Raw genomic sequence first — 25,463 nt, 5'->3', positions numbered from 1 at the left:
TAATAGGGAGAAAGACGTGCTCACCCAAGCACTTGGAACCAAGGAGCACCCTGGTTGCACTAGAGGAACCAGCGTTGTTCCTTGGAAACTAGCATTCCCCCAAGAATCTAACACTTACCGGAGCCGCTCGAGGGGTATAGCGAAACATGAGGCAGAGTATTTGAGGAGACTAAAAGAGATGGAAGACAGGATGGAAGCACGGATTGAGGCGATCGTTGAAGCGCAAGTCAAGCAAATTTTGTTGTCCAAGGAGTCAGTAGTACCACAAAACCCTACTCCTAGTGCCTTTAGCCTATAGTTTAGGGGTCGCAGCAGCTGCGGATCGACCCCGCTCGATGAAGAAGAGGCGAATGTGCCTCATCCGGTGGACGACATCACTGAACCCATCAATGTCAGGTTGTACATCCGTCAGGAATGGACAAAGGACAAGGTGGCGCTCGGCCAGGCCTAGCCTATGGGAGATAGGACAATTAATGGCCGCTCAATTCCACTAGGGTACGCTCGCATCACCATTGACAACATACTTGATAAGAAGTATAACAAGATACTCATTGAGTACCCCATAGCGGAAGACAGGCCGAAACTTAGTCAACACAAGGGCTCTCAAGTGGCCTGCTGCAAGCGCTTCATTAAGCTTGACCATCAATTGTCCTCTAATGACGAGGATGACTACGAGTCTTCGCCCACCCACGATGATCACTCACCATTTTCCAACAGAGATCACTCCCCTCCTCATCCAGAGCCATCACCCCCAAGAAGACAGAGGTCTCCTTCTATTTCTCCTTGTCCGACTCTATCTTCATCAACCCTGAGAAAAGAGACTCCTCCTCCTCCTCCATCTTCATCAACGCTAGGAAAACAGAATTCTCGTCATCGTCATCCTCCTCCACCTTAGCCCAAAATAAGATCAAGGACATCCTCGCAGTCGCAGAAAAGGTCCTTGGATTCGGTCGCTAATGCTCCCAAAGTAGACCAACAGAAAAGAAAAAGGTCGTTCAGTGGTAGCATTACCACCTTGATGAAAGAAAAATTTACAGCACACATCTCGAAGGAAGATTGTGTTAGTTTCTTCAATCTATGTTCCTCACTGCCTCCGTTTTTGTTGAAGTCCGAATTCGAAAGATAAACACAGAATAAATACACTACAACAAGAGACGAAGAAATACACAATAAAGATTAAAGGAACATTATGAAGTTAGTCAAAGACAACCCTGATTTAACCATGGAAGAGGCTGCGAACATCTATTATGATGTACAAGGGACGGGAACACTGGCAATGAAGTATGAAAGGGGCAATCTTTTGGTTCCTGATCATGAGTATAAAAATCTAACAACATATATGCGCCAGTTATATGAATATTACATGGCTCAAGCAACAGAGACGGACGACTTTGGTTTTGAGGTTATTATCCGTTCGCCACATGTTTTCCAATATCCTGAAGAAGGGAAGTTCGATGTCGAGTGGGAGTGCTTGTTCCAGCTGTACCAGAAACGCTCTCTCGATGTTTAAATGTTGACGCTGTGGACTATGTAAGTACCCTACACGTATGATATTACAATTAACTACTCTCTCGAGACACAGATTGTTAAGTTTTAAGCACTTCCCATGATTTTATGTTGGTGTATAGCAAAATTTTGCATTCTAAAAAGCAAATGGGATTACATAGGCTTCTTGGACCCCATGCGAGTCAATGAGAGGACATGTCTAGGCCTCTATAGATGTGACGTGGAAGACCTGAAATAGAGATTGATTACTATTTTTGACGAATTCACGGTGAAGAAGAAAACCCACATACTTCTAGCCTACAACTGCGAGTATGTGTTCTCGGCTTTTAATTTTATGCTTCTTTTTTCGTTAAGATTATTCGATAATTAGGATTCTGTGATTATAGCAACCATTTCGTCTTCATTTGTGTTAATCTTGCTAAAAATCTGCTCGAGGTGTGGGACTCGAAGAAAAAACCATTTCATCATCTCGATGCACTGGTGGCAGTGCTGAATTAGTAAGCGATCCTAATAACTATTATTTTCTAATTACACATACCGCTTTCTAATGTTTCTCCTTTTAATGTTGCTCAGTGTCCGAAGAAGACATATCGGTGGGATGCCGGGAAACAATGAATGCGGGTTTTATGTAATGTGGGCAATGCTTCGCTACATCGGCAGGAAATCGGAAGAAGCCGATAAGTTGATGTGTATAATCCCCATTTCATTTATGTCTGTTAATAACTCAACAAAATGATTTACTGTTTCTCTTTGGATATCATCTTTTTGAACAACAGCGCAAGAAATATAAGCATGAAAGGCTGTTAGACATGGAGATCGTCGCACTACAATTGGAGCTGGCAAAATTCATCTTAGCCGAGGTATTGGAAAAAGATGGAGTATTTTCTATTGCACAATCCGTGAAGTACAAGAACCAGTATGGCCTAGAGCGGCTCGCAAGATTATTGTAAGAAGTCCGAGAAGCATGTGTGAAGTCCAAGAACATTTCTTTTTTATTTTGAAGGATCGAGATGCGGATAAGAACATTTGAATTGTAATAGTAACATTTGTAATGTTTAATATTGATGGATCTATCATCTACGTAGCGTATATAAAGCGAAACCCGATTTCATAAAAAATATAAATTAAAATAAATTATATAACAATAAAATACGAACGGGCCATCACCGTCGGTTAGCAACAAACCGGCAGTGTTGTCGTAACCATCAATGGCGGTTAGAAGCAAACCGACAGTGTTGTCTTGCTCAACACTGCCGGCTTGAACCATGAACCGACACTGATAGTTACAAGAACACTGCCGGTTTGATCCATGAACCGATACTGATATTTACTACAACACTGCCGGTTTGATCCATGAACCGACAATGTAGGCTTGCTCAACACTGCTGGCTTGACCAAAAGAACCGACACTCTTAAAGCAACTGTCACTATCGGTTGGCACTACAAACCGGCAGCGTTGTTCAACTGGACACTGCCGGGCGGAGCCAGGAACCGATACTGTTTCCTGTAGATCAGTGTCGGTTTTTAAGGACCGGCAGTGATGTCAACCCCCCATCACTGTCGGTATGTCACTGTCGGTTCAAAATCTGACAGTAAAGTAGGTTTTTAAACCGACAGTGATGTCTAAATCTGAGGTAGTGTTACGTTTCCAGCGCTGTATGCATCTGGACATACATACATGTGCCTACCCTGAATAATGCACCTCTGAATAGATCGAGTCTAGGAGTGTGAAGTAGAACAGCCCTTGCCTTGTGCAAGCAGCAGGGTGGACCTGCACTTACTATTGTTAATTCCATCGATCTCAACTGAGCTGTGACGGGAGAAACCGAGGACGATGAGGCGACCGAGACGAAAGCTGAGATATACTAGCTCGCAGCTGTACGTGATGCGATGCGACTCGTATACTCCGTACGAACAGTTACATCGACAGCTTCTTGTTTGTACGGTCGTCGCGTCGTCTTCCCGCAACGAACTTGCAAACAATTCGGAAAATGCAAGCTGCAAATATGAAAATGTAAGTTACAACTTGCGACCAAAAGAGCAGGCGTCCTCAGAGACATCTCTTCTTCTTTTTTTTTTTGAAAGGGTCCTCAGAGACATCTCTCACTCGCGCAAAGCCGCAAAGGGCGCAACAACGTACGTTGTGTAGCTGTGCAGGCGTATCCGGGACTTGGCTGCCTGGAGAAACCACCATTCTGAACTCAGAATGATTCGTTGAGCTGATCAAGTCAAGACTTTAGTAATCAGCTTGGACGATAAACCCTAAGCAGCTGGAGGAAGAGGAATTAATTAATATATCATGCATGATGCATCGTCTTCGATCGCTACTCCAACTAACCAGGGGAATGGGATGCATATATAAGTAGGGGAGGGCTGATCGCTGCTCATCAGTCATCACTCACATCATCACCTTTCTTTCACAGTTTAAGTCACTGTCAGTCGCTACCACCACTTCAGCACTTTTTCCCAAGACAGCAAGAAGAATGGCGGCGCTCAAGCTCAACAACTGCATGACGACGAGCTCCTCCTTGGTGCTTGTCCTGCTCGCGCTCTGGGCCGCCCCGCTGACCGTCGTGGCCGGGGACCCAGACCAAGGTTTTTTTTATCGGCCGAAATTCACACAAATTTTCGAAATTTCCTTTCTATCCACAGGGTCCGATAAAATTTGACATCGGCCAAATTTTTTTCTTCTTTCCTGCTTCCACACAGACAACCCAAATTCAGTCGTGCGACAATCCCACGCTATAATGTTTTATTCTTGTTTTTATCTGTAAACAAGTGATGTTTAATAGCTCAGGAATAGTTTAAGTCAAATTCTACGAAATTTTTTCAAAACAATTTGAATTTTTTTTTAATTTGGTCCGATATTTCCGATATATCTTGCTTATCCTATTTATCCATGACCTCCGATAAATTTTTATTTCTGATAATGAAAACCTTGACCCAGACATCGTGACCGACTACATCATCCCGGCGACCACCAACGCCGTGAACATCACTGGCGCGTTCTTCACCTACTCCGGCCTCCGCGGTGCGCTGGCCTTGCAGGCCCCGGAGAACTTCACGGTGGCCAAGGCCTCCATGGCGGAGTTCCCGGCGCTGAACGGGCAGAGCGTGTCGTACGCGGTGCTCTCGTACGGGCCGGGCTCCATCAACCCCACGCACACTCACCCGCGCGCCTCCGAGCTGCTACTCGTCCTCGACGGCGCGCTCTCCGTCGGCTTCGTCGACACCGCAGGCAAGCTCTTCACGCAGGACCTCGCCGCCGGCGACTTGTTCGTGTTCCCCAAGGGCACCGTGCACTGGCAGTACAACAGTGGCACCCAGCCTGCCAAGGCGCTGTCCGCGTTCGGGAGCGCCGCCGCGGGGCTCGTCTCCCTCCCCGGCGCCCTGTTCGGCGCCAGCGACATCGACGACGTCGTGCTGGCCAAGTCCTTCAAGACCGATGTGGCCACCATCCAGAAGCTGAAGGCAGGCCTCGCCTCGAAGCCATGATCGTCTATCGGCTTTGCTTTCAGTTGCTCCCGGCGCTCGCGTGCATCTTTTCCAGCTTCTCTTTGTAATCGTCCACGTCGTCGTTCTTGAATAACATGCCAAGAGCAATGGTGAGTAGTGAGTGACCCAGTGAGCGTCATGTCATGGATCAAATAATTTATAATCTCCACCAAACCGTCAGGTGTGATTTGTATTGTGTTGATGTGAATTTGTTAATTATTGTAATCTATCTCAATGATAATATCTATACATTACATCGTAGTACGTGCTGGCTCTTGTTGCTCGTCACATATCACGTGATGTTAACGCCAGTCGCCATGTCACGGAAAACCCATTTAAATTTGTCTCAAAGCAGGTAGAAATTAAGGTGCTGTTTGGTTGGTTGATTTTCTGACGTGACCAGATTACAGTGTCATCAAATTACGTTAGTTGCTGTTTGTTTTACCTACCATGCTAACAGATACCGCGGGAATCGATCCGAGTCTTCATTGAGCCAATCCCGCCCAATCATCGGCGGCATACGTTCGCATTTACGTCCTGCACCTGCTTTTCCCTTCCGACGGCTGAACCAAACAAGAAGAGAAAGCAATAATTACATTCCCCTTGCCGCCATGGACCTGTTCCTTTTGTGTTTACTTTACGGTGGTGGAACCAAACACCTCCTAAAGTTGGCATTTTAGATAGCTGATGAGGGTTTGACAAGTCGATTTCGTAGACAAATTTGAAGACCGGTGTTTGTTACTCCTACTTTTCTACTTGATTGTTTCTAGTAGTTTAATTCAACACAGTAGCCACTAGGAGTAATAACAAACACAAACTTACCCAAATTGTAATGTTCCACCCCTTATGGCTTTATTTGATATTTATGTATTCACCTTAATCCATGCTATCATTGTTATAGCTGAAATTAAAATAGTGTTTGTTGACGCTTCGTATGTGTGTATATAGGAAAGGGGATTCTGCAAGCGCACAGAACTATCGTGTAGCACTTCACTTGGTGAGAACCAAGTGTCGAATTTATATTTTTCCAAAGGAAGGCGAATGGGCATGTTTGGGAACTGTGGATAGGTGGGCTAGGTAGGTGTGTTTAGCAACACGGGGTTGATGAAGGTAGTGTGGATGCTGGACGGAAAAGGTAAGGGGATAGCACGACAAGTAGAGGTAGCTAGAAGTGTAGTGTAGCTAGAAGTGTAGTGCAACTAATCTTAAGCAACAAAGATAAACTAGTGATAGCAAGAACGTCTTTAGTATGAGGGGCGTACCTGCCCTGAATTTAATCAGGCACAAAGCACAACGAGCTCTACATTTTAATAACTAGATACAACATGGTGGAATACAGAGGAAGGACAGGACTACCCACCTGCCAACTACCACATTCTATCCGGGGATCTAGCCGTACCTACAGGCAAGGTATAGCCTAAGCACCACACTTAATCTATAAACGCACTGCTTCAATCGGAGCTCTGGTAAAATAAGATCGAAGCACCCTAACCAGACGGTAGAACAAGTACTAATGATGAACAGACTAAACACTAAGATAACTATGATGCTAATGCCATAGAACAAGCACCGAAGCTCACTAATGATGAACAAGAGCAAGACAGGACTTGAACTAAGCAAAGCTATATTACTGAATAAAGTATTGAACAAAGTAGAGTATTGAATAAAGTAAATGCTAAATAAAATATTACAAAGGAGCTATACTAGACCAGAAGACTTTTTCGGACTCCGAGGCGAGCTCCGCTCTAACTCTATTGCCACTACTAGCTAATAACTACTACTTCTAGAGCTACTACTCTAAGCCTTGAGAGCTTGGAATGCTTGATTATGCTTGGGGATGATCTTCACCGAGCTCCACACCTCCTTTTGTAGTGTGTAGAAGGTGAGGGGGTACTTGTAGGCAGTGAGTGAGCAGTGGAGAGGCAGGGGGTGTCGGCCAACCTAGGGGGCGTCGGCGACCGTCCCCTGCACCGCCATTGCATCCAACGGTGATGGATAGCCTCTGGATGACGATTGCATGCAGGTAAGTCGGTTACTTTGGCCGGTAAGGCGGTAAGAAGGGGTCGGTTTGGCCCCTCCAAGTCTACACTAGTGGGCCCATGGATCCAAGGGAGCTCAACCTCCACCTTTGGATCAAACCGACATGGATCAAGCGTGGAGATGCATCATGGACGTGACACCTTGGTAATCACATGATCGGTGACGTGGCAGGGGGTGGGCCGTCGAGTGATGCCAGGTGGCGTCAGCCGACATGGCCATGTAGGCCCACGGCCCTCTGCCACGTCCACTTGCCTCCTATGCACGTCTTTTGTCCATTTTGTGAAAATTCCTGCATACAAATATTTTTTACAAGTACAAATGAAACTAGGTGAATTAAAAACATATAATGACACTTGTGATGTTGTTTTACCTTAGTTTTGGATGGAATATAATATTGATAGTCAAAATGGATGTTAGTGACCATCAATAGTGTTGCTATTTCAAAGCTATAGCTGAGCAATTTAGCAGCCCTAAAACGTAATATAACGGCCGTTGCTGACATAGCCGTAAAAATAGCAATAACTTAGCATTGGCTGTCTTTAGAAGCTATAGCAGCGCTCGTTGTAGCCCGCTAGTTAAGACCATGGTTTCTAAGCCATTTTTCTCAATAGTTGGAGGTGTGTTTGTGCCTCGAACACAATACATTCATGTTGGTATGATAGATACAAATTAACATGTTCGAATATATGCCGATGCATTGCCCCACTTTACTCAAAAAATATTGATTGATAATACACAAGAAACGGGTTTTTTTCTCTTAGTGTCAGAGAGGCTCCCAACACTTGAGGTAAGAAATTATTTTTTTTCACCATCCTACTTTAAGTTCTATTGGCTCAAATTACATCTAACTTTGTGCTAAAAAAACAGGTTTTATTGAAGGCTGTACCACCCTAATTTTTATTTTACCATATTTATTTAAATTACACAAAAAATTGATTTGCAACTCATGTCTAAAATAACTATGATTTCAATACACCTAGCTGTACCTAAGAAACTAGAAAAATTCATGCGGGAAGCCATCATAAAGCACAAACATAAAATCAAATACTTTTGCCTCAAAAAAGACATCAATTCTTGCGCTGGAAAGCTTTAAAACTATCTTGTATTCTTGTTGTCTCAAAGCATGTTTGTGGTGAACTGGTGACGCAGGAATATACCTGACGGCTGCCAAATGCCAACTGACATGAATTGATGCAATGCATTGTATAGTACTCCTACGTAGCTGCAGGCATATAATTAAGCGTAGAATCACACAACTGAGTCTGATGTTTGACGAACTCTGACGTCCTTCCCTATGCGCTGCAAAGGAGTCTGGATGTTTGACGAACTCCGACGGCCTTCCCCAAATGCCCAAACAACCGTGTCTTAAGCTGGCATGCCTTTGGCAGTTTCACCATATTCATCTAGCAAGAGCTAGCAATACTGTCACCTCACCTGTGCTGTACATTGTAACACCCAAACCTACAAAGCTTAGGAAACAAAGGCCGAGACGCGCTGTCTGTCGTTAGTACAAAGATAACTCACTCTAATTGTATAGCAGGCCACACCGGCACAGCTCTTCCAAGGCCGCGCTAGCTGTTCCTCTAAAAGTATATATATATAGCTAGCAAACCATCGCAGCCCCCAACTCCTGTGGATCGCGCCAAGCTTCGGCAAGCTCTGCGCCACGTGCGTCTGATCGGTCCATTTCCATTTCCACTACCGCATCCTGCTCACCGGACAGCTGCTAGCGGATCGATGGCGCTCGCTCATCCCGGCCTCCGGCTGCTGTTCCTGTGTGCCGCCGTGCTGCTGGTGGTGCACCAGCTGCCTGGGTGTGCCCGCGCCAGCGACCCCGACATCCTGACCGACTTCGTGGTGCCGCAGGACTTGGCCGACCCATCCCAGCTCAACGGCACCTTCTTCACCTACACCCGCCTCGTCAGCGGGAACGCCGGCGACCCGGCCAAGTTCACCGCGACCAAGGCCACCGCGGCCGAGTTCCCGGCGCTGCTGGGGCAGTCCGTCTCCTTCGCCGCGCTCGTCTTCGGCGCCGGCACCGTCAACCCGACTCACATCCACCCCAGGTACGGTACACGTACACGTTGGCTTGTACATACATACGTGTCTTTGGACTCATGCTTACGTACGTGTCTCTGGCATGATCGATCGCATGCAGGGCGTCGGAGCTGCTGGTCGTGGTGCAGGGCGCTCTGTTCGTGGGCCTGGTCGACGCCGCCCGCAACGGCACGCTGCACACGGCGACGCTGCAGGCCGGCGACATGTTCGTGTTCCCCAAGGGCATGGTGCACTTCCAGTCCAACAACGGCACCGACGTGGCGCGCGCCTTCTCGGCCTTCGGCAGCGCCAGCCCCGGCACCATCTCGCTCCCCACGGAGCTCTTCGAGACCGGCATCGACGACCACGTGCTGGAGAAGTCGTTCCACACCGACCAGGCCACCGTCGATGCGCTCAAGCACGACCTGCAGCAGGCGCCGGCGCCCGCGCCGCCGCAGAACTCCGCCCCCGTCGTCGCGTTCGTTGGAGCACGTCTGGCGGCGGTGATGCTCTGCGTCAGCACCGCGTTCTCGCTCGTCTTGTGAGGAGCGTGTTCAGCTGGTCACGAATAAAGCTGGTGCCATTCGACGTGGGACGTTCTGCTTGCTTCTCCGTGCTCCTTCTGAATAAAGATGAACCATATGACAACGAAAGGAGTGTTTTGTGTGTGTGTGTGTGTGGGTGGGGGTGGGTGGGGGGGGGGGGGGGGGGGGGGGGGGGGGAGGGGGATTGGAGGGGGGACACGAGAAAAGAGTCGGATGATCCATACGACAGAAACCGAGTCCAGTCAGTTTATGGGAGCACCCGCTCTTTCAAAAGGACCTATTTAAACAGGAAACCATAATTCATTTGGAAGAGCTATATTTGTAAACAACCTGACAGCCACATTTACTAATTATAAAGGTATTACAAAATCACTAAATCATGCATGCAATGCTCTAGCGCGAGCGGAGGTACCCAAAAATACCACTTCTGTCTCCAATAGGAGACCCAAACCCAAAATAGATCTCCAACATAATACCTATAGCCTCCAATAAAGTACCTATATAGAAGACATATTTTGGGTGCCAGAAAATATATAAACCAAATCTGAGTATCTTCTCTCCTGTAGACCCATTTGCAGAAATGGTTCTCTTTTGGGTCTTGTTGTTGGAGAAGACAAAAAAAAATATGTATTGAACCATTTACCTGTAGCGCTACATAAACGTAGAATGGGTCTTATATTTTGGTAACGGTTGTTGGAGACAGTCTAATCCCAATTCAAAATAAGAGGGGGAGATGTAATTCTATAAACATAATTCAAGACAAAGTTTCTAATAAGCTACCACAGAAACAGAAGAAGGAACTGTGGCAGAACCACCTAATCTAATGCCTACCAGGAAGTACTTGTCTTTTATTAAACTCTAAGTGCTCAAGGGAGGACACTAAATTACGCAATTCTGTTGAGCACACCCTCAAGGAAGAACCTGAAAATCCACTATTTTTCCATCAGAATCACAAATGAGAAAATAAAGCTTACTAATATTCTTAAGACATTTCTTACATCACTTTCCATGCAACATCTAGAGTATAATATTTATTGTTTATAATAGCAGAATATAACCATACTATCAGAGTTTCAGCGGAAATAAAACCATTTAGCGACAAGTTAAACATTAACATAACGATCTGTTATATACATCATAACAGGTTATAAGTTTTTCATTGTAAAACATTTTGGGTGGATGTTTCAAATAAACTCTATGTCCGCAACGTTAAGGAAATCCTCGCTGAGCCCACCAGGAGGTTTCCACACACAAGTGTCAGCTCCACATGTTCCTGTCACCTGCAACAGGGTAGAACAAACCCTGAGTACTCAATTGTACTCCACAAGACTTACCCTGCCAGGAGGAAAGAAAAGACTTCAACGATATGCAAGACTATCTGGCTTGTGGTTTATTGCATCTATAGGAAGCATTACTAACACGTAGCGTCCTTATATCAAATTTTATTAGCAGTCATCATTAGTTTATTAACTAACCATTCTATATAAGCACCTATGCTATTTTCAAGTAGGTGGCAAGCAATCAGAACTATTTTACCATCTTTCATATTCCAGTTCTTACTACGGTACTAGATCGTAGACAAGTCATACCGTATTACCCGGCGATTCACAAATCAATGTGTCCAGCTGGGTACCCCAAAACACACGGCCCACTTATACCCCAGACACAAGCAGGACCAACCCACCACTCTCCTATCAAGGGGTCTAGATCCCTGTTCAAACTTGGACTCCAAGCCCCCACTCCTAAGTCCCGGACTCAGTGTGGTGCTTAGACCTCCACCAACCCTGCCTCCAATCAGTTGGTCCAGAAAGAGCCGGAATCCACGATAAGAGAGCAACGAGCCTTCCTTGCTCCCATAAATAAGTATGTGCTCAGGATAATAAGTCTGTGATCTTATTAGAATTTAATGCAATGGTCGGTCCTTAACCGACACAGGCGGAACAAGTGCAATCCGAGCTACGCCCGAATGCCAAACCAAGTCTAGATTCAAAGTACCATTCTGCTCAACCTCCAATTATCATTCATACATATTACATGTGATAGTAATATAATAACTACAATAATATCTTTCCTATCTCTCGCGAGTGATAGGTAATCACTCGATTTCTACCGGAGTCATGTAGCATAGCAATCAACATGATCCTATCATACTAGTAAGACTCATAGGATAAGGATATATATATGCAAGTGAGTTTCATTCAATTCCATAAACTTAATGCACAAGCATAAAATAAAATGCAGAATAATATGGGTTATGCACCGGGGCTTGTCTGGGTAAGATATAATCCAAAAGTTAGCATTTTATCATGCTGACATGATCATCAAGGCACCATCTTTTCTGCTACCTCAGTCAACTCCACGATCCATCATTGTGCCTATTACGATATACGTGGATGCAACGCAGAGACATAATTAATCAATGGTAACAACAACTCTATAATATGATTAAGCTCTACGAGCTAGCTTCTCTATGAGCTAACGAGCTAGCTTCATGACTAACGTACTAGTCTACGTATCCACGTTGCCAAGTAATGCTTGTTCCGGAAAATATTTTCGTTCTACAAACCCTCAATTATTTTTTTGACATTTGATTGATTAACTATATATTTTTGGACTAGGGCTCACTTAGTTACCTTAACAATCTAATTCCTATGAGACTACAAAATTACAGTGAGCACTTAATATTGTTAGGAATCTACTATAAAAATTTTAGGGCCAGTACTTCTACCAATTCATCACACATAATTCCTGCAAGTTCTTGTTTTACCTATTTTAAGTGCTTCAAATTAATTAGTCTACTCTAGAAAATTCTATGAAACTAAGAAAACAAAATACATTATCAGATAGGTAATGATTTTAGGAACCTAACAAAATTAGTTTTATAATTTTTTAACATCTACACATTTTTTCATTGAATTTACAAGTTTACCTTAAGAGCTAAATTAGAAAAGACTTTAGAAATTGGAAAGGGCCGGCAGGTAACCGGATCTGGCCTGCCAGCCCAAAATGGCCCACATGGAACACAGGCGCGTGCAGTAGGCCAGCCCAGTCATGGCCCAAGGCGGGGAGTCCGCATGCGCGTCGATGGTTTTACAGAAGAGTCCCCAATATATTCATTTATTACAGTGCAATATGCAAACTATTGCAACTAGAGACTCATTTTGCAGAGAGAACCCTGAACGAACCTACCTTTACCACGGGATGGTCCCCGATGGCCTGCGCACGACGATGCGACTCCAGCCAGTGCAACAGTGTAGACACCGACCACCAGAACGAAACACCAGACCCACAATCGAGTAGATGAGCATCGCGGAGCCAAGACGAAAACCCTAGACGGTGATCAGGAGTTAAACGGTGACTGCAACAACGCTAGGCCACGACGGTGGCCCAACCCCCATGGCGGCGCGAGCTGGTCTGGTGAGCTAACGCAAGTAACGAACTAAAAGGGGCGATTGAGTATCAGCAGCTTACAACAAACAAGGTCAAGATGGTGGTGAAGTCGGAGACGGCCCCGACAGCGCTGGCCATGTCTGAGCTGATGGGGCGGCGGTGCTCTGACTAGACACTAGGCACATCCCTGCATCTCCAGGGGAGGGCCCTGGCCAGAAGCACATGAGCACCAGCTAGAGAAGGTTCAGACAAGTTCTCGGCTGCCAGTAATTGAACTTCTACCTAGCCCTACTATCGCACCCTAATTTTGCATAACAAAACCAAGTGCTCATATATGGGCGTCCCAGGATGTCCAAACACACATATAGTCTAAAATTGCAATAATATCAAAGTAAAGTACTTTATTACATCGCATATTTCATTACATAGTTATCATAAGTCTTGCTCATTGGCAACATTATTACATAGAGTAGAAGGCTAAGCCCAAACGACATAGGGACTCCAACTAGGGGAACATCATCCTAGTAATTCTAGGACGTCCTCTAGAAACTCTTCATATGTATTATCTGTTACCCATCTAGGATTTTCATTGAATGTAAAACAAGTGTAAGCATACCATGCTTAGCAAGTATATCAAAGGTATCTATGAGACTCAAAGGCTAGACACGGTTTGACTGCGGTTCGTAATTTTAGTTGGTCAAGTTTTAACATCCTGAATCACTACTTTAGTGGATAAACCCAACCCAAAGTGATATTAATAAATAATCAAGATTATGTCAATTCCCAACCATCCATAGTAACCACTAATCATGAAGGATCCAGATCGCTCGTATCCGTGAGCACGGCTGTTATAACAGGTTAAATATTTCTACAGAAATTATACAACTTTACCCACCGAGCTGTGATTCCCAATGCTGGGGTTTGCAAAGCCCACATCACCTCTACCTAGGAAGTGTGGCTAGGGTTTCACTATGTAACCCTTCGCTAGTCGCACTAACAACTCATAGCTGCTAAGGTTTCAGCCGTCTAGTCGTATGTGGCCCTCCTCTAGGAGTGACATGCATGGTCGAGGCATGGTACACACCCTAACAGGAAAAGAAACATACCAACTAGTGCCCCCTCTTGCCCTTATGGAAAGCTATAGACGAGCTAGTACAATCTAGTTAACAGGTTAAAGTTAGAGCCATATGACACTCGGGGTTGTACGAAACCTCTTGGGTGGCCGCTTCAGGATTAAGTCCTTATGGAGAGGCACTAGAGCACTTAACCCAGTACTCTAGCCCCCTAATTGTTGCTAAAAATCTCTATTTTAACATATTGCATAATACCTTTAGTCATGTTTAACAATTATTTTATGTTGAGTGCTGCAGCATCTATCCAAAATGCTTCCCAAACCATAGGTATCAAGGATATGTGGTATAAATAGTAATCTAGGTAAAGTCCTTAAAGGTAATTCAAATTTAAACACATGCATGTATATGAATTGTAGAGTTCATAGGTACAAGGGGCCTTTGCTACACTTGCCTTCCTCAAAGTTCTCCTCCTGGTACTAGCTGGTCTCCCAACTGCTCCTCAGTAACCTCAAACTGATCACTCTCTAAACGTGTTCCAATTCACCAATCAAGCATCCATTCCAGTCATCACATGCATACAAATATACTTCTATTAGAATAGTACAACAAATAATAAAAACATTGACTAAAAAGCTTATAAAACTAATCTATGTACTGCTACGAACACATGAGCAAAAGAATCACTCTAATCGGACTTAAAACGCAAAAGTTATGCATAAAACAAGTTTCAATGGCATTTTTGTAAATAAAACGATCTCAATTTTGAATAAAACCTAAATTCTAACGTGATCTAGATGGCTGCTGCACTATTTTTCAAAAGTATAGGGGCTAAAATAGAAGAAAATAGGACTGAAAAAAATACTTTTGAATTGAGGTTGGATCGCGGGTTGATTTCTTGAAAACTCAGTGGCTAAACCACAAAAACGCACGGCTGACTGCGGGTTGACCCACGTTGTAACACCCCAGGTGTTTGCCTTCCACATTTGCACTTGCATTTTATGAACATGAGCATCATTCATCCATTCATGAGCTTGTGTTGCCTGAAACATGTTTTTGAAACATTGCAACGTATCGTTACATTTCACGTGTGTTGTTTCTTTTATGAAATGAAAAGTGTGCAACACTTAAGTGCAACATGTGCAACTCACTTTAGTGAAATATGGTTAGTTCATACTATGCAGCAAGATCATGAAACATGTGGAACATGACTATGAAACAGATGTAACATTTCATGTGTTTTTCATTGTTTTAGTACATACAATGCTTGATTCTTGTGTGACTAAGGTGTGGTGTGACTAATAATTCTCTTAAACAACTTAGTGACACCTAGAATGTCATTTGGAACATTGTTCATATTGATCATGTTGCCTAAATAGGATTTCAAAAAGTGGTTTGACTTGTTTTGACCCCTAAACCCCTTTTGTTTGACTATTTAAAAAGTGTAGCTTAGGATGTTTGCATGTCTAAGCAACCTAAAACAAAGTTGTAGAAAATTTGATAAGGAAAAAACTTTGTTTAGAAGTCAAGTCATGAAAATATGCACAACATGTTGAAAAAGACCCACAAGTCAGTTTTGAGATCTATTTTGTAACTCTGAAAATTTTCTAAGTCACAAAGCATGTTTCAGTTCCTATGTACTGATGTTTAGCGCAGTGTATCTCCCAAACAAAGCCAAACCAGCTCGAGCTCCAATTGTAAAAGTTGTAGTTCACATGTAGATGTTCAACTTTGTCAATTACACCTTGAGCTATATCATCATGGATTAGGAGTGAATCAGTGTCAAATTTCGTCTGTCAGTCGGGATCGATGAACTCTGAAACACGAGGTTCAGACCTATCATGGCCGACTGAGGTCAAAAGATGGCCGCCTGCGTGGCCACCACGCACCTGGCTTGGCCTGACCGCACCTGTGCGCTGGCCAGCTTGAAGTGGAGGACACCCTACTGCCCTCTGCACGCGCTCTGCCCCCTCCTTCGCTTCCTCCGCTCACAGCAGCAGCAGCCGAAGCGCTAGCCGCTCCGCCATTGCTGCCAAGGAGCTCCGCCATCGCCTAGCTCATGCGCTGCCACAAAAACGCGACTGTCAGCTCCACAACAGCTCCACTGTGTCCTCCTCTACCTCATCGACCTTCTTAGCTGAGCCAATCGTGCTGTAGCTGAGGACCCTTGGCTAGTTTTCCTACTGCCGTAGCCATGGCCATACCTCACAGGAGTTGTGGTTCGTCGTGGCCAGCGCATCACCGCACCGCTCCTTCTTCCTTAGCCTTCGTTTCGTCTTCTCTAGCACTGTGTAGTTGCTCTAGTGATGATGCTACCGACGAAGCCAGTCCAGCCGAGCCAGAACACTGGCCGCGCACCACCGCACCATGGTCGCCGCGCGGTGACATCACATGGCTACACTTGAGTACTTCACCGCAACCATTAGCAGTAGCATAGGCAGGTCTGCCTTGGTCACTGGAAGCTGATGCGCACCTCGTCTAGGGTACCTAGCACCGGGGTTCGCCGGAGCGCCGCCGTGCGCCATGGCCGACGTACCTAGACGTTCGATAGAGCTTAGGATGAGTAGGTCAATTGATGTGGGAGGTCGTGATGGTCACGGAGGTACCCTCCTCGTCGCCGGAGAAGTCACCATCGGTGAGCTTCACCGCTGCCACGGCCGTCGTGAGCGTCCTCCCCTGTTTTCATCTCACTGACAAGTAGGGTCCGGCTGACACTCGGGTCCCACACATCAGTGACTGTGTGTTCATAAGGATAGTTCAAATTTCTAGTTTTGAATGCTTGTTTTGTAAATTTTGTAACTCTAAATGTGTAGATCCAAATGGTGTGATTCAAATTTTGTTAGACTCACAGTGAGGTCTAGTATTTAATAAAAATATGATATGAGCATATGATGTAGAAATTTTGGATGAATTAAATAGGAACTTGAAATGTGTTTTCAAATGCATGCAAACTTGTTTGAATTATATCTTGAGTTTCTGTGATCCAAAAATTATGAAATTTTATAGGTAAGCTAGTCTTGCTTAGTAGAAGCTCTGGTTAAAATTTGAGAGTCATTGCATGTAGGGTTTTTGAGCTATAGATTTTCCTTTTATCATTGATTGATACTTGTGGGAATTTTTGTAAATTATCTAGGAATCATATGACCATGAAACTTGGTGGGTAGTATCTTAGTACCCTAAGGATGCTAGGAAAAATATGAAATCTGTTTCTTCACACTTTTCACTAAGGTTTCCTAATTATGCCATTTTAAGCCATTATGCCTTATCATTTTGTGTAGGCTGTTATACTTACTCAAATAGGTGTGAAATTTTTATGGTAGTCTACTTAGAGCATGTAGTATCTACTGTAATTTTTGTAGATTTAATGGTGTAGCTTCCTTATCAAATTAACTTTTCAACCATATGTGGATCGTCGAAAACGGAAGTCTGGATGCGTCCTGGGTGACCAGTTTAAGGCAGACTGGTCCTAGAGCCCGAGCCAAACTCGAACTTGATTTGGGTCTCCACCTTGGGGACTCGAACCGGATGAGCTTCGGGCCTCCTTCTCGGTTAGGACACCCTCGCTAATCTCCTTGATCTCCATATGGTTCTCCAAGCATGGTCATATGTATGGAGGTCATGTCCTCATCATCCTCCCTTTCTTGACGAAAAGTCGTCCTCGACGTCGATTTTGTTTGAAGTCGATCCTGCACAACATGAGGACAATCGAGGTTTCCAAAATAATGAAAATGGACAATATTGTGAGAAAGAATATGACCACATGTCCATGTTTGTATCATGTCTTGTCCTACAGACATGTAGTCTGCTCGATTGAAATACACACAATCTTTCCCAATACTATCCTGCAAAAGATTAGTACTAACAAGAAACATATGCTCCCTTTCTTTGGATTCCACTTGTGTTCGAAAAGCAAAACTAGAGGAATATGGCATAACAACAGTGTTGATTTTACTATCCTCTAGTTGATCATTACTTTGCACAACAAAAGGAGAATTCAGATTTGTACAAATGTAAACTCGTTGTATCAAATATTGCCCTTGGTTGTTATATTTACCAAAAACATGATATGTATGTCTAGAGAACCATGGTAAATCAGCATATGCATAAAGTTTCTCCTCTAAAGAACTAAGATTACATGGAATATCAAATTCAATGTAACCCAAAGTATTTAAAGAAGACAACAATTTTGGCTCATCAACTTCACTAGCATTATGAATAACAAGTCTATTTTCAGCACAAGTGCTCTATTTCAGCACACATATAGTATGATCATTCTTCAATGATTGCATGGGTATAACATAAATATCATTATGCAAGTCATCTTCATCACAAAAAACATCAAGCAAATCATCTTGTGACAAAGGTAAATCAAGCGAAGGCTCCATTAAAATTTGCTCTATCATAGCATGATTGGTGGAAAAATTCAGCACATCAAGAGAACTCTCACCTTTCAGTGAGTTTAGCATCGTGGGCTTTACCTTTGCTCTCATGTTCAGTAGGAGTAATAGTTGATGGTTCTGAATTGTCACATAAGACTATGAGCATCTCATTTTCTGCCATGTCATCCTCGCTCTTTTGTACATTATCCTACAAAAGGTTAGGCATAGCAGAAGGAATAACAAGAGATTGATCTAGTTGATGCACCTCATCATTTGAATTAATTACAAGAGATGGATTAACAAAATTTTCTCTCATAAGATCTTTCATATCATTTCAAGTTTGAGGTTTATCAGAAGGATCTAAAGACTTCCACCAAGATAAAGCAGAATGTCGCAAAACACTAGATGCATTTTTTACCTTCCTCCTTGGACACATAAAGCGAGTAGCAAATATGTTATCTATGGCAATTTCCCACTCCATGTACTCATCAGCACCTATACCATCATAAGTCGGAGGATATGAACAACTTGTCATTGTTAGAATCAAACAAGAAAACACACAAGTATGTATTTTCCTATGAACTACTATAGGATGTGGTCAAGGAGTAAAGTCACACACTCTCAAGCGTCTTACCACGGTCTTACAAGTGTTCTTACCAAAGCAACAGGCGGTGCAATCGGTCAATGACTGTGATACCATTGTAGCTTGAGTGTAACAATTGCAAGGTGAACCTGTACTTGGTTAGAAGAAAGTGGAGCTTAGATAGGCACAATATAGTAGCAAGGAATAGCAAAATTCACAACTGAATGGCAAAGCTGAATAAGTATCCCAAGTACTTATCTTAGTTGCTGGCCTACTCATGTTCTAAGTACCAGATGTATTAAGTGATGTGAACAGCAGGAATATGATTAGGAATAAGGCAGAAATCAGCACACGCAAACACAGCTCAAATGGCGCTCTCTATGTGCTCCTCTAGATATTGTTCCACTTTTTCCCCTCTCTTTTTTCTCTATTTTTGGGCTGTCGTTGTTTTTTTGGGATTCTTTGACTTTTCTTTTTATTTTTTTTTTTTTGATATTTTTTCTTCACTTAGGAGCACAAAAGAAGTAACCACATAAAATATGAGCTTAAACAAGTGAAAGACGTGGCCTGTGAAATTTTCAGAAGACGTGCTCGAAATCGATAAAAACCTTGTGACCATGAAAAGAGGATCTTGTGACCACTTTTTGACCAAAGTAAAAATCTCTGACCCTAGAAATTCTGGGGATGGACGGATTCAAAATTTTTTTTGATCGATTTTGATATATGGAACGTTGAAATCTGAGTTCGTATGCGAAAACTAGACCAGTTTTGCGAACGCACTCTAAATTAGAGGACAAAACAGGAACAATGCGCGCAAAATTGGTCACAGCAGCAATGATTTGATGGAAACAGTGAAGACAAGTGTAGAAAATTAGATGGCATGGACTAGGGTTTGATGGATACAAAGGAAACTCAACAAGACTTGGAGATGTTCATGGATTATGATGAAAAACAAAGGAGAAAACACAAATTGGACTAAAAATGATCTAAAACAAGCAACCAGAACTTGACCTAGGGCACAAACTCAACAACACGAAACAGAGATGAAATTGCATGGCACAATGAGGCTATAGGATAGGGAATATGTGACGATGTATATTTTTTTGGCTTTTTGTGGACTATAGGTAATGCAAAAACAGTAACAATCTAAAGGTGAAAACAAAGTTATACCTAACGAGCAACAAGGTGCTTTGATACCACTTGATGTAGACTAGGCCCGATCTTCCAAAATGTATGATAGCGTTGATTGGTGGAGACTTGACATTCACGATCTAGGCTTCAAACCAAGACTGATTCGGACCCCCGCAACCATTACACCACTGCCCTGTTGGTTATCAACCACGCGAACGCGATTGAGCTCGCCAAGAAGGCTTTCCTGCAAGCGAATCGAGAACACAAGCAAGAACGAGATAAACATAATCTAAAATTGCAAATAAATATGAGGCTTATGATAATGAGAAAGAGTTCAAGTCTTTATTCGAAAGGACTAATCACCATAGGCAAACAAAATCAAGAACTAGGGCCCTGGTTCACAGCAAGCGGCCTTGGCAGCGACAGTTGCAGCAAAACGACGTCTGTTTCATGTGAAAATCAAGAACTAAACAAAACCCAAACCCTAAGAAGAGTGACGGCTACTATTTATAGAGTCTTGGGCATCACTCCCCTGGACGCGCCCCTTAATGGGCCCAAACACGATACACGGTCCAATGGACCAAAAGACGATGTCGCAGCACCCTGGCAGATTCTGGATGTTGACTTGTTTCGACGATTCCTGTTGATTCCGAAGGTCTTTTGATGTGAAACCACTTGGATTGGCTTCCTTATCAAATTAGCTTTTCAACCATATGTGGATCGTCAAAAACAGAGTCCGGATGCATCCTGGGTGACCAGTTTAAGGCAGACTAGTCCTAGAGCCCTGAGCCGGACTCGAACTTGATTTGGGTCTCCACCTTAGGGACTCGAACCGGATGAGCTTCGGGCCTCCTTCTCGATTAGGACACCCTCGCTGATCTCCTTGGTCTCCATATGGTTCTCCAAGCCTGGTCATATGTATGGAGGTCATGTCCTCATCAAGTGTGTCATGGTAGTCATCACCATTACCTCCACCATCTCCTCCATCTCCGTCACCATCACCACCGTCATCTCCACTGTCATCACCATCATCATTGCCATCTCCATCTTCACCAACATCATTACCCCCATCATCAGAATCACAGTTGTCAGAAGCATCACCATCATCAGGATCACCAGCTCCATCCTGACCCCATGTTCATCTTCCTCCATGGGCTCCTCCTTAGATTCTTCTATCTCTATAGGATCCTCATACATGGGCCCCTCTTAAGTCTCTTCATCCATAGGTTCATCCTCCATCTGGTCCTCTAGAGGTTCCTCCATGGGCACCTCCATAGGCGGTTCCTCCTAGGGCTCCTCCGCCATGATCCTCAAAGCCTCAACTAGGTGTGGAGGAATGTGCTTGCTAAGCGTGAACCTCGTCCTCCTTGTTGGCATCACAATGGTACGCTTGTGGGCTGTCAACTTGGTGTGGGCCATCTATAAGATTAAAAAGGTTGAATATAAGAATAAGATAATTTTTGCAACAGACAACAGATAGAATATAAGTAAAAAATTTATAGTAAATTAAAGGTAGAAAAATAAAGATAATGTGATCCTAAAAACATCCATTTCTAACTAGGTTGATCGTCCTACAGTCAGTTATAGCTTTGATACTAATTTGTCGCACCTAGTTTTTGCATAACAAAACCAAGTGCTCTTATATGTGCGCCCAGGATGTCCAAACACACATATAATCTCAAATTGCAATAATATCAAAGTAAAGTACTTTATTACATCGCATATTTCATCACATAGTTATCATAAGTCTTGCTCCTCGGCAACATCATTACATAGATTAGAAGGCTAAGCCCAAACGCCACGGGGACTCCAACTGGGGAACATCATCCTAGTAATCCTGGACGTCCTTTGGAAACTCTTCATATGTATTATCTATTACCCATCCAGGATTTTCATTGAATGTAAAACAAGTGTAAGCGCACCATGCTTAGCAAGTATATCAAAGGGATCTATGAAGCTCAAAGGCTAGACACGGTTTGACTGCAGTTCGCAATTTTAGTTGGTCAAGTTTTAACATCCTGAATCACTACTTTAGTGGATAAACCCAACCCAAGTGATATTAATGAATAATCAAGATTATGTCAATTCCCAACCATCCATAGTAACCACTAATCATGAAGGATCTAGATTGCTCATATCCGTGAGCACGGCTGTTATAATAGGTTAAATATTTCTGTAGAAATTGTACAACTTTACCCACCGAGCCATGATTCCCAATGCCGGGGTTTGCAAGGCCCACATCACCTCTACCTAGGAAGTGTAGCAGGGTTTCACTACGTAACCCTTCCTAGTCACACTAACAAGTCGTAGCTGCTAAGGTTTCAACCATCTAGTCGTATGTGGCCCTCCTCTAGGAGTGGCACTCATGGTCGTGGCACGGTACACACCCTAGCAGGAAAAAAGCGTACCAACTAGTGCCCCCCTCTTGCCCTTATGGAAAGCTATAGATGAGCTAGTACAATCTAGTTAATAGGTTAAAGTCAGAGCCATATGACACTTGGGGTTGTACGAAACCTCCTGGGTGGCTGCTTCAGGATTAAGTCCTTATGGAGAGGCACTAGAACACTCAACCTAGTACTCTAGGCCCCTAATTATTGCTAAAAAGCTCCATTTTAACATATTGCATAATACATTTAGTCATGTTTAACAATTATTTTATGTTGAGCGCTGCAGCATCTATCCAAAATACATCCCAAACAATAGGTATCTAGGATATGTGGTACAAATAGTAATCTAGGTAAAGTCCTTAAAGGTAATTCAAATTTAAACACGTGCATGTATATGAATTGTAGAGTTCATAGATACAAGGGGCCTTTGCTACACTTGCCTTCCTTGAAGTTCTTTTCCTGGTACTACAGGTCTCCCAACTGGTCCTCAGTGACCTCGAACTGATCACCCTCTAAACGTGTTCCAATTCAACAATCAAGCATCCTTTCTAGTCATCACATGCATACAAATATACTTCTATTAGAACAGTACAACAAACAGTAAAAACATTAACTAACAAGCTTATAAAACTAATCTACATACTGCTATGAATACATGAGCGAAAGAATCACTCTAATCGGACTTAAAACGCAAAAGTTATGCATAAAACAAGTTTCAATGGCATTTTTGTAAATAAACCGAACTCAATTTTGAATAAAAACAAAAAATTCTAACGTGATCTGGACGGCACACACTATTTTTCAAAAGTACAGGGGCTAAAACAAAAGAAAACAGGATTGAAAAGAAATACTTTTGAATTGATGTTGAACCGTGGGTTGATTCCTTGAAAACCCGGGGGCTAAACCACAAAATGCACGACTGACTATGGGTTGACCCATGTGGCCGCTGACTAGGCACCACGCGGCGCGCACGGTGGACTCGCTGATGTGGGCGCAGTGCTCCGAGTCCATGTTCTATGGTGGACCGATTACATACTCCAAAAGGGTATCTAATCTGAGCCATTTATCCATGATCGGACGGTACAGAAGAACGGGCAGACTCCCCTCGCCGGCGTGCAGTGCTAGCGCGGCGGCACCATGAATGCCGATGGCCCGAGCTCATTGGTGATCCCCGGTATGGTGATTTCGGCCGCCTCAGACCCAACCGAGGGCACGGAAGTGACGAGCGCAATGACGCGAGTTCGACACAGCATAAACGAAGGGCGGGGAAGCATGTTGGGACAATGTCCCCATAGAGGGGCCATGGATAGCATGATCTGGAGCTCGCCGATACGGTGCTCTAGAGCGACATTCATAGAAAGGAGGGTACGGGAAGATCGAGTGGCTCACCACGAGTCTGAGGAAGGTGTTCGTGGCCTCTAGGAGGGTTCCGAAGGATCTGGTCGATGGTGACAGTGAGCTGGAGAGAGAAAGCATTGCCAGTGAGTGTGAATCCATGTGATTGGTTACCAAAATCAAGAGAGGAAGGCACCTATGGAAGCGGCGAGGCACAGCGGAGCTCCTGGGTGAGACGACGACGGCGATTGGGCACCGGAGCGGGCGGATTATGGGGCGGCAGTGCGAGCTCGACTGTGGATGGGGAAAAGGGGAGAGGAAAGGGCTTGGCGGTGGGTTTTATAGGCAAGGGAGCACAGTAGAAATGGGAAGCAAGCATGGCGGAGCTACGAAATCTAGGGATTTCAAATGGTTTCCATAGCTGGCGTGGGCACGGTGGACGAGCTAGCGTGGATGGCAAGCGCCATCACCGAGAACAAAGAAGGAAGGGGAAGGGGGTGACTGACGTGCGGGTCCCACAACATAGTGAGTGAGAGGGAAACAAGCACGTGGGCGTGGGCTCGGAGAAGGCCTCCACTTGGGCCGAATGGCACCGAACTAGGCCACGTTGTGTTCGTGCGTGTGGAGGAAAAGAAGGGCGCTGGAGCGGGCCGCCGAGCAGGCCACGCTGTCGGGTCGTGTGCGCGAAGGAGGAGGGAAGGAAGGGCATGCGGGGCTGGGCTGCCGAGCAGGCTCTGGGTCGGAATGGGGTGCGGTGATGATAGAAAAAAAGATAAGTTTGTTTCAATTTCTTGTTTTTGCTAACTTGCTCCAAATTCAAACTAGATTTGAATTCAAAGCCACTCAACCCTTACCCTACACTCAGACAAAAACTAAAATGCCTCGGCATGAATGCAGCAATCATGTTACTAAATCTTATAGTAAATTTTAATTAGTCAAAAATTATTATTTAACCTAGTTTAAAATGCATAAAAATTAATTAAATGCTCAAATTTAATTACTAAGTTAAAATAATTTTTTAGGGTGTTACACCTACGGGCCTTACCCCCAAGTTTGAGGTCGCAGAGGCGCTCCGGCCGACCCTAAGAAAAAATACCAAATTGGAGGTCGGTAGTGATCGACCGGAGATGGGGAAGATAGAGTGTCTAGTTGGCTCCCTAAGCCGCTTACTGGTGCGAGTAATCGGACCGTGGAGCCGTGAGCTAGCTAAATCGATGGGCGGTGGCACAGAGCTCAGGCCATGGTCGTTTCGTGGAGGAATATGTGAATGAGCTCAAGCGGATTAAGACAGTGGCTCTGGCCATTTGCTGCCACTCGAACCCGTGCACACAAGTGATGAGACAGAGCAAGCCTTGGCGCGGCATGCATGAATTGAGTCGGCCAAACCTGAACAGAGTTCTCCATGGCAGCTAGCGGGCAAGGCAGGTAGAGGAGCGTCACCTCGGTAATGCGATAGGGACCAAATGGCCAAAGTGCGGCGATAGCGGCACAGGCAGGGCAGAGAAGTGTCTCATCTCTAGGGTGACTAAATCATCATTGTGGTAGGTGGAACGAGGGGTGGGGCA

The 25,463-nt window shown here is 44.2% G+C and overlaps 2 protein-coding genes across 2 annotated transcripts; both read left to right on the top strand.

The window, feature by feature from the left end:
* The first annotated feature begins 4,016 nt into the window (after positions 1-4,016).
* Positions 4,017-5,001, top strand: LOC136551471 (germin-like protein 9-3). Its single transcript, XM_066543021.1, has 2 exons — positions 4,017-4,101; positions 4,454-5,001. Exons 1-2 carry the CDS (start codon positions 4,017-4,019, stop codon positions 4,999-5,001), a joined length of 633 nt encoding a protein of 210 aa, XP_066399118.1.
* A 3,777-nt stretch (positions 5,002-8,778) lies between these two features.
* Positions 8,779-9,675, top strand: LOC136548481 (germin-like protein 9-1). Its single transcript, XM_066539992.1, has 2 exons — positions 8,779-9,107; positions 9,200-9,675. Exons 1-2 carry the CDS (start codon positions 8,779-8,781, stop codon positions 9,621-9,623), a joined length of 753 nt encoding a protein of 250 aa, XP_066396089.1. The 3' UTR covers positions 9,624-9,675.
* Positions 9,676-25,463: the final 15,788 nt, after the last annotated feature.

This window comes from Miscanthus floridulus, chromosome 4 (assembly GCF_019320115.1).
Source record: "Miscanthus floridulus cultivar M001 chromosome 4, ASM1932011v1, whole genome shotgun sequence".
In the NCBI taxonomy this organism is placed as follows: domain Eukaryota; kingdom Viridiplantae; phylum Streptophyta; class Magnoliopsida; order Poales; family Poaceae; genus Miscanthus; species Miscanthus floridulus.
Note: the sequence above shows the minus strand (reverse complement) of the source record. Positions and strands in the feature narration are given on the sequence as shown.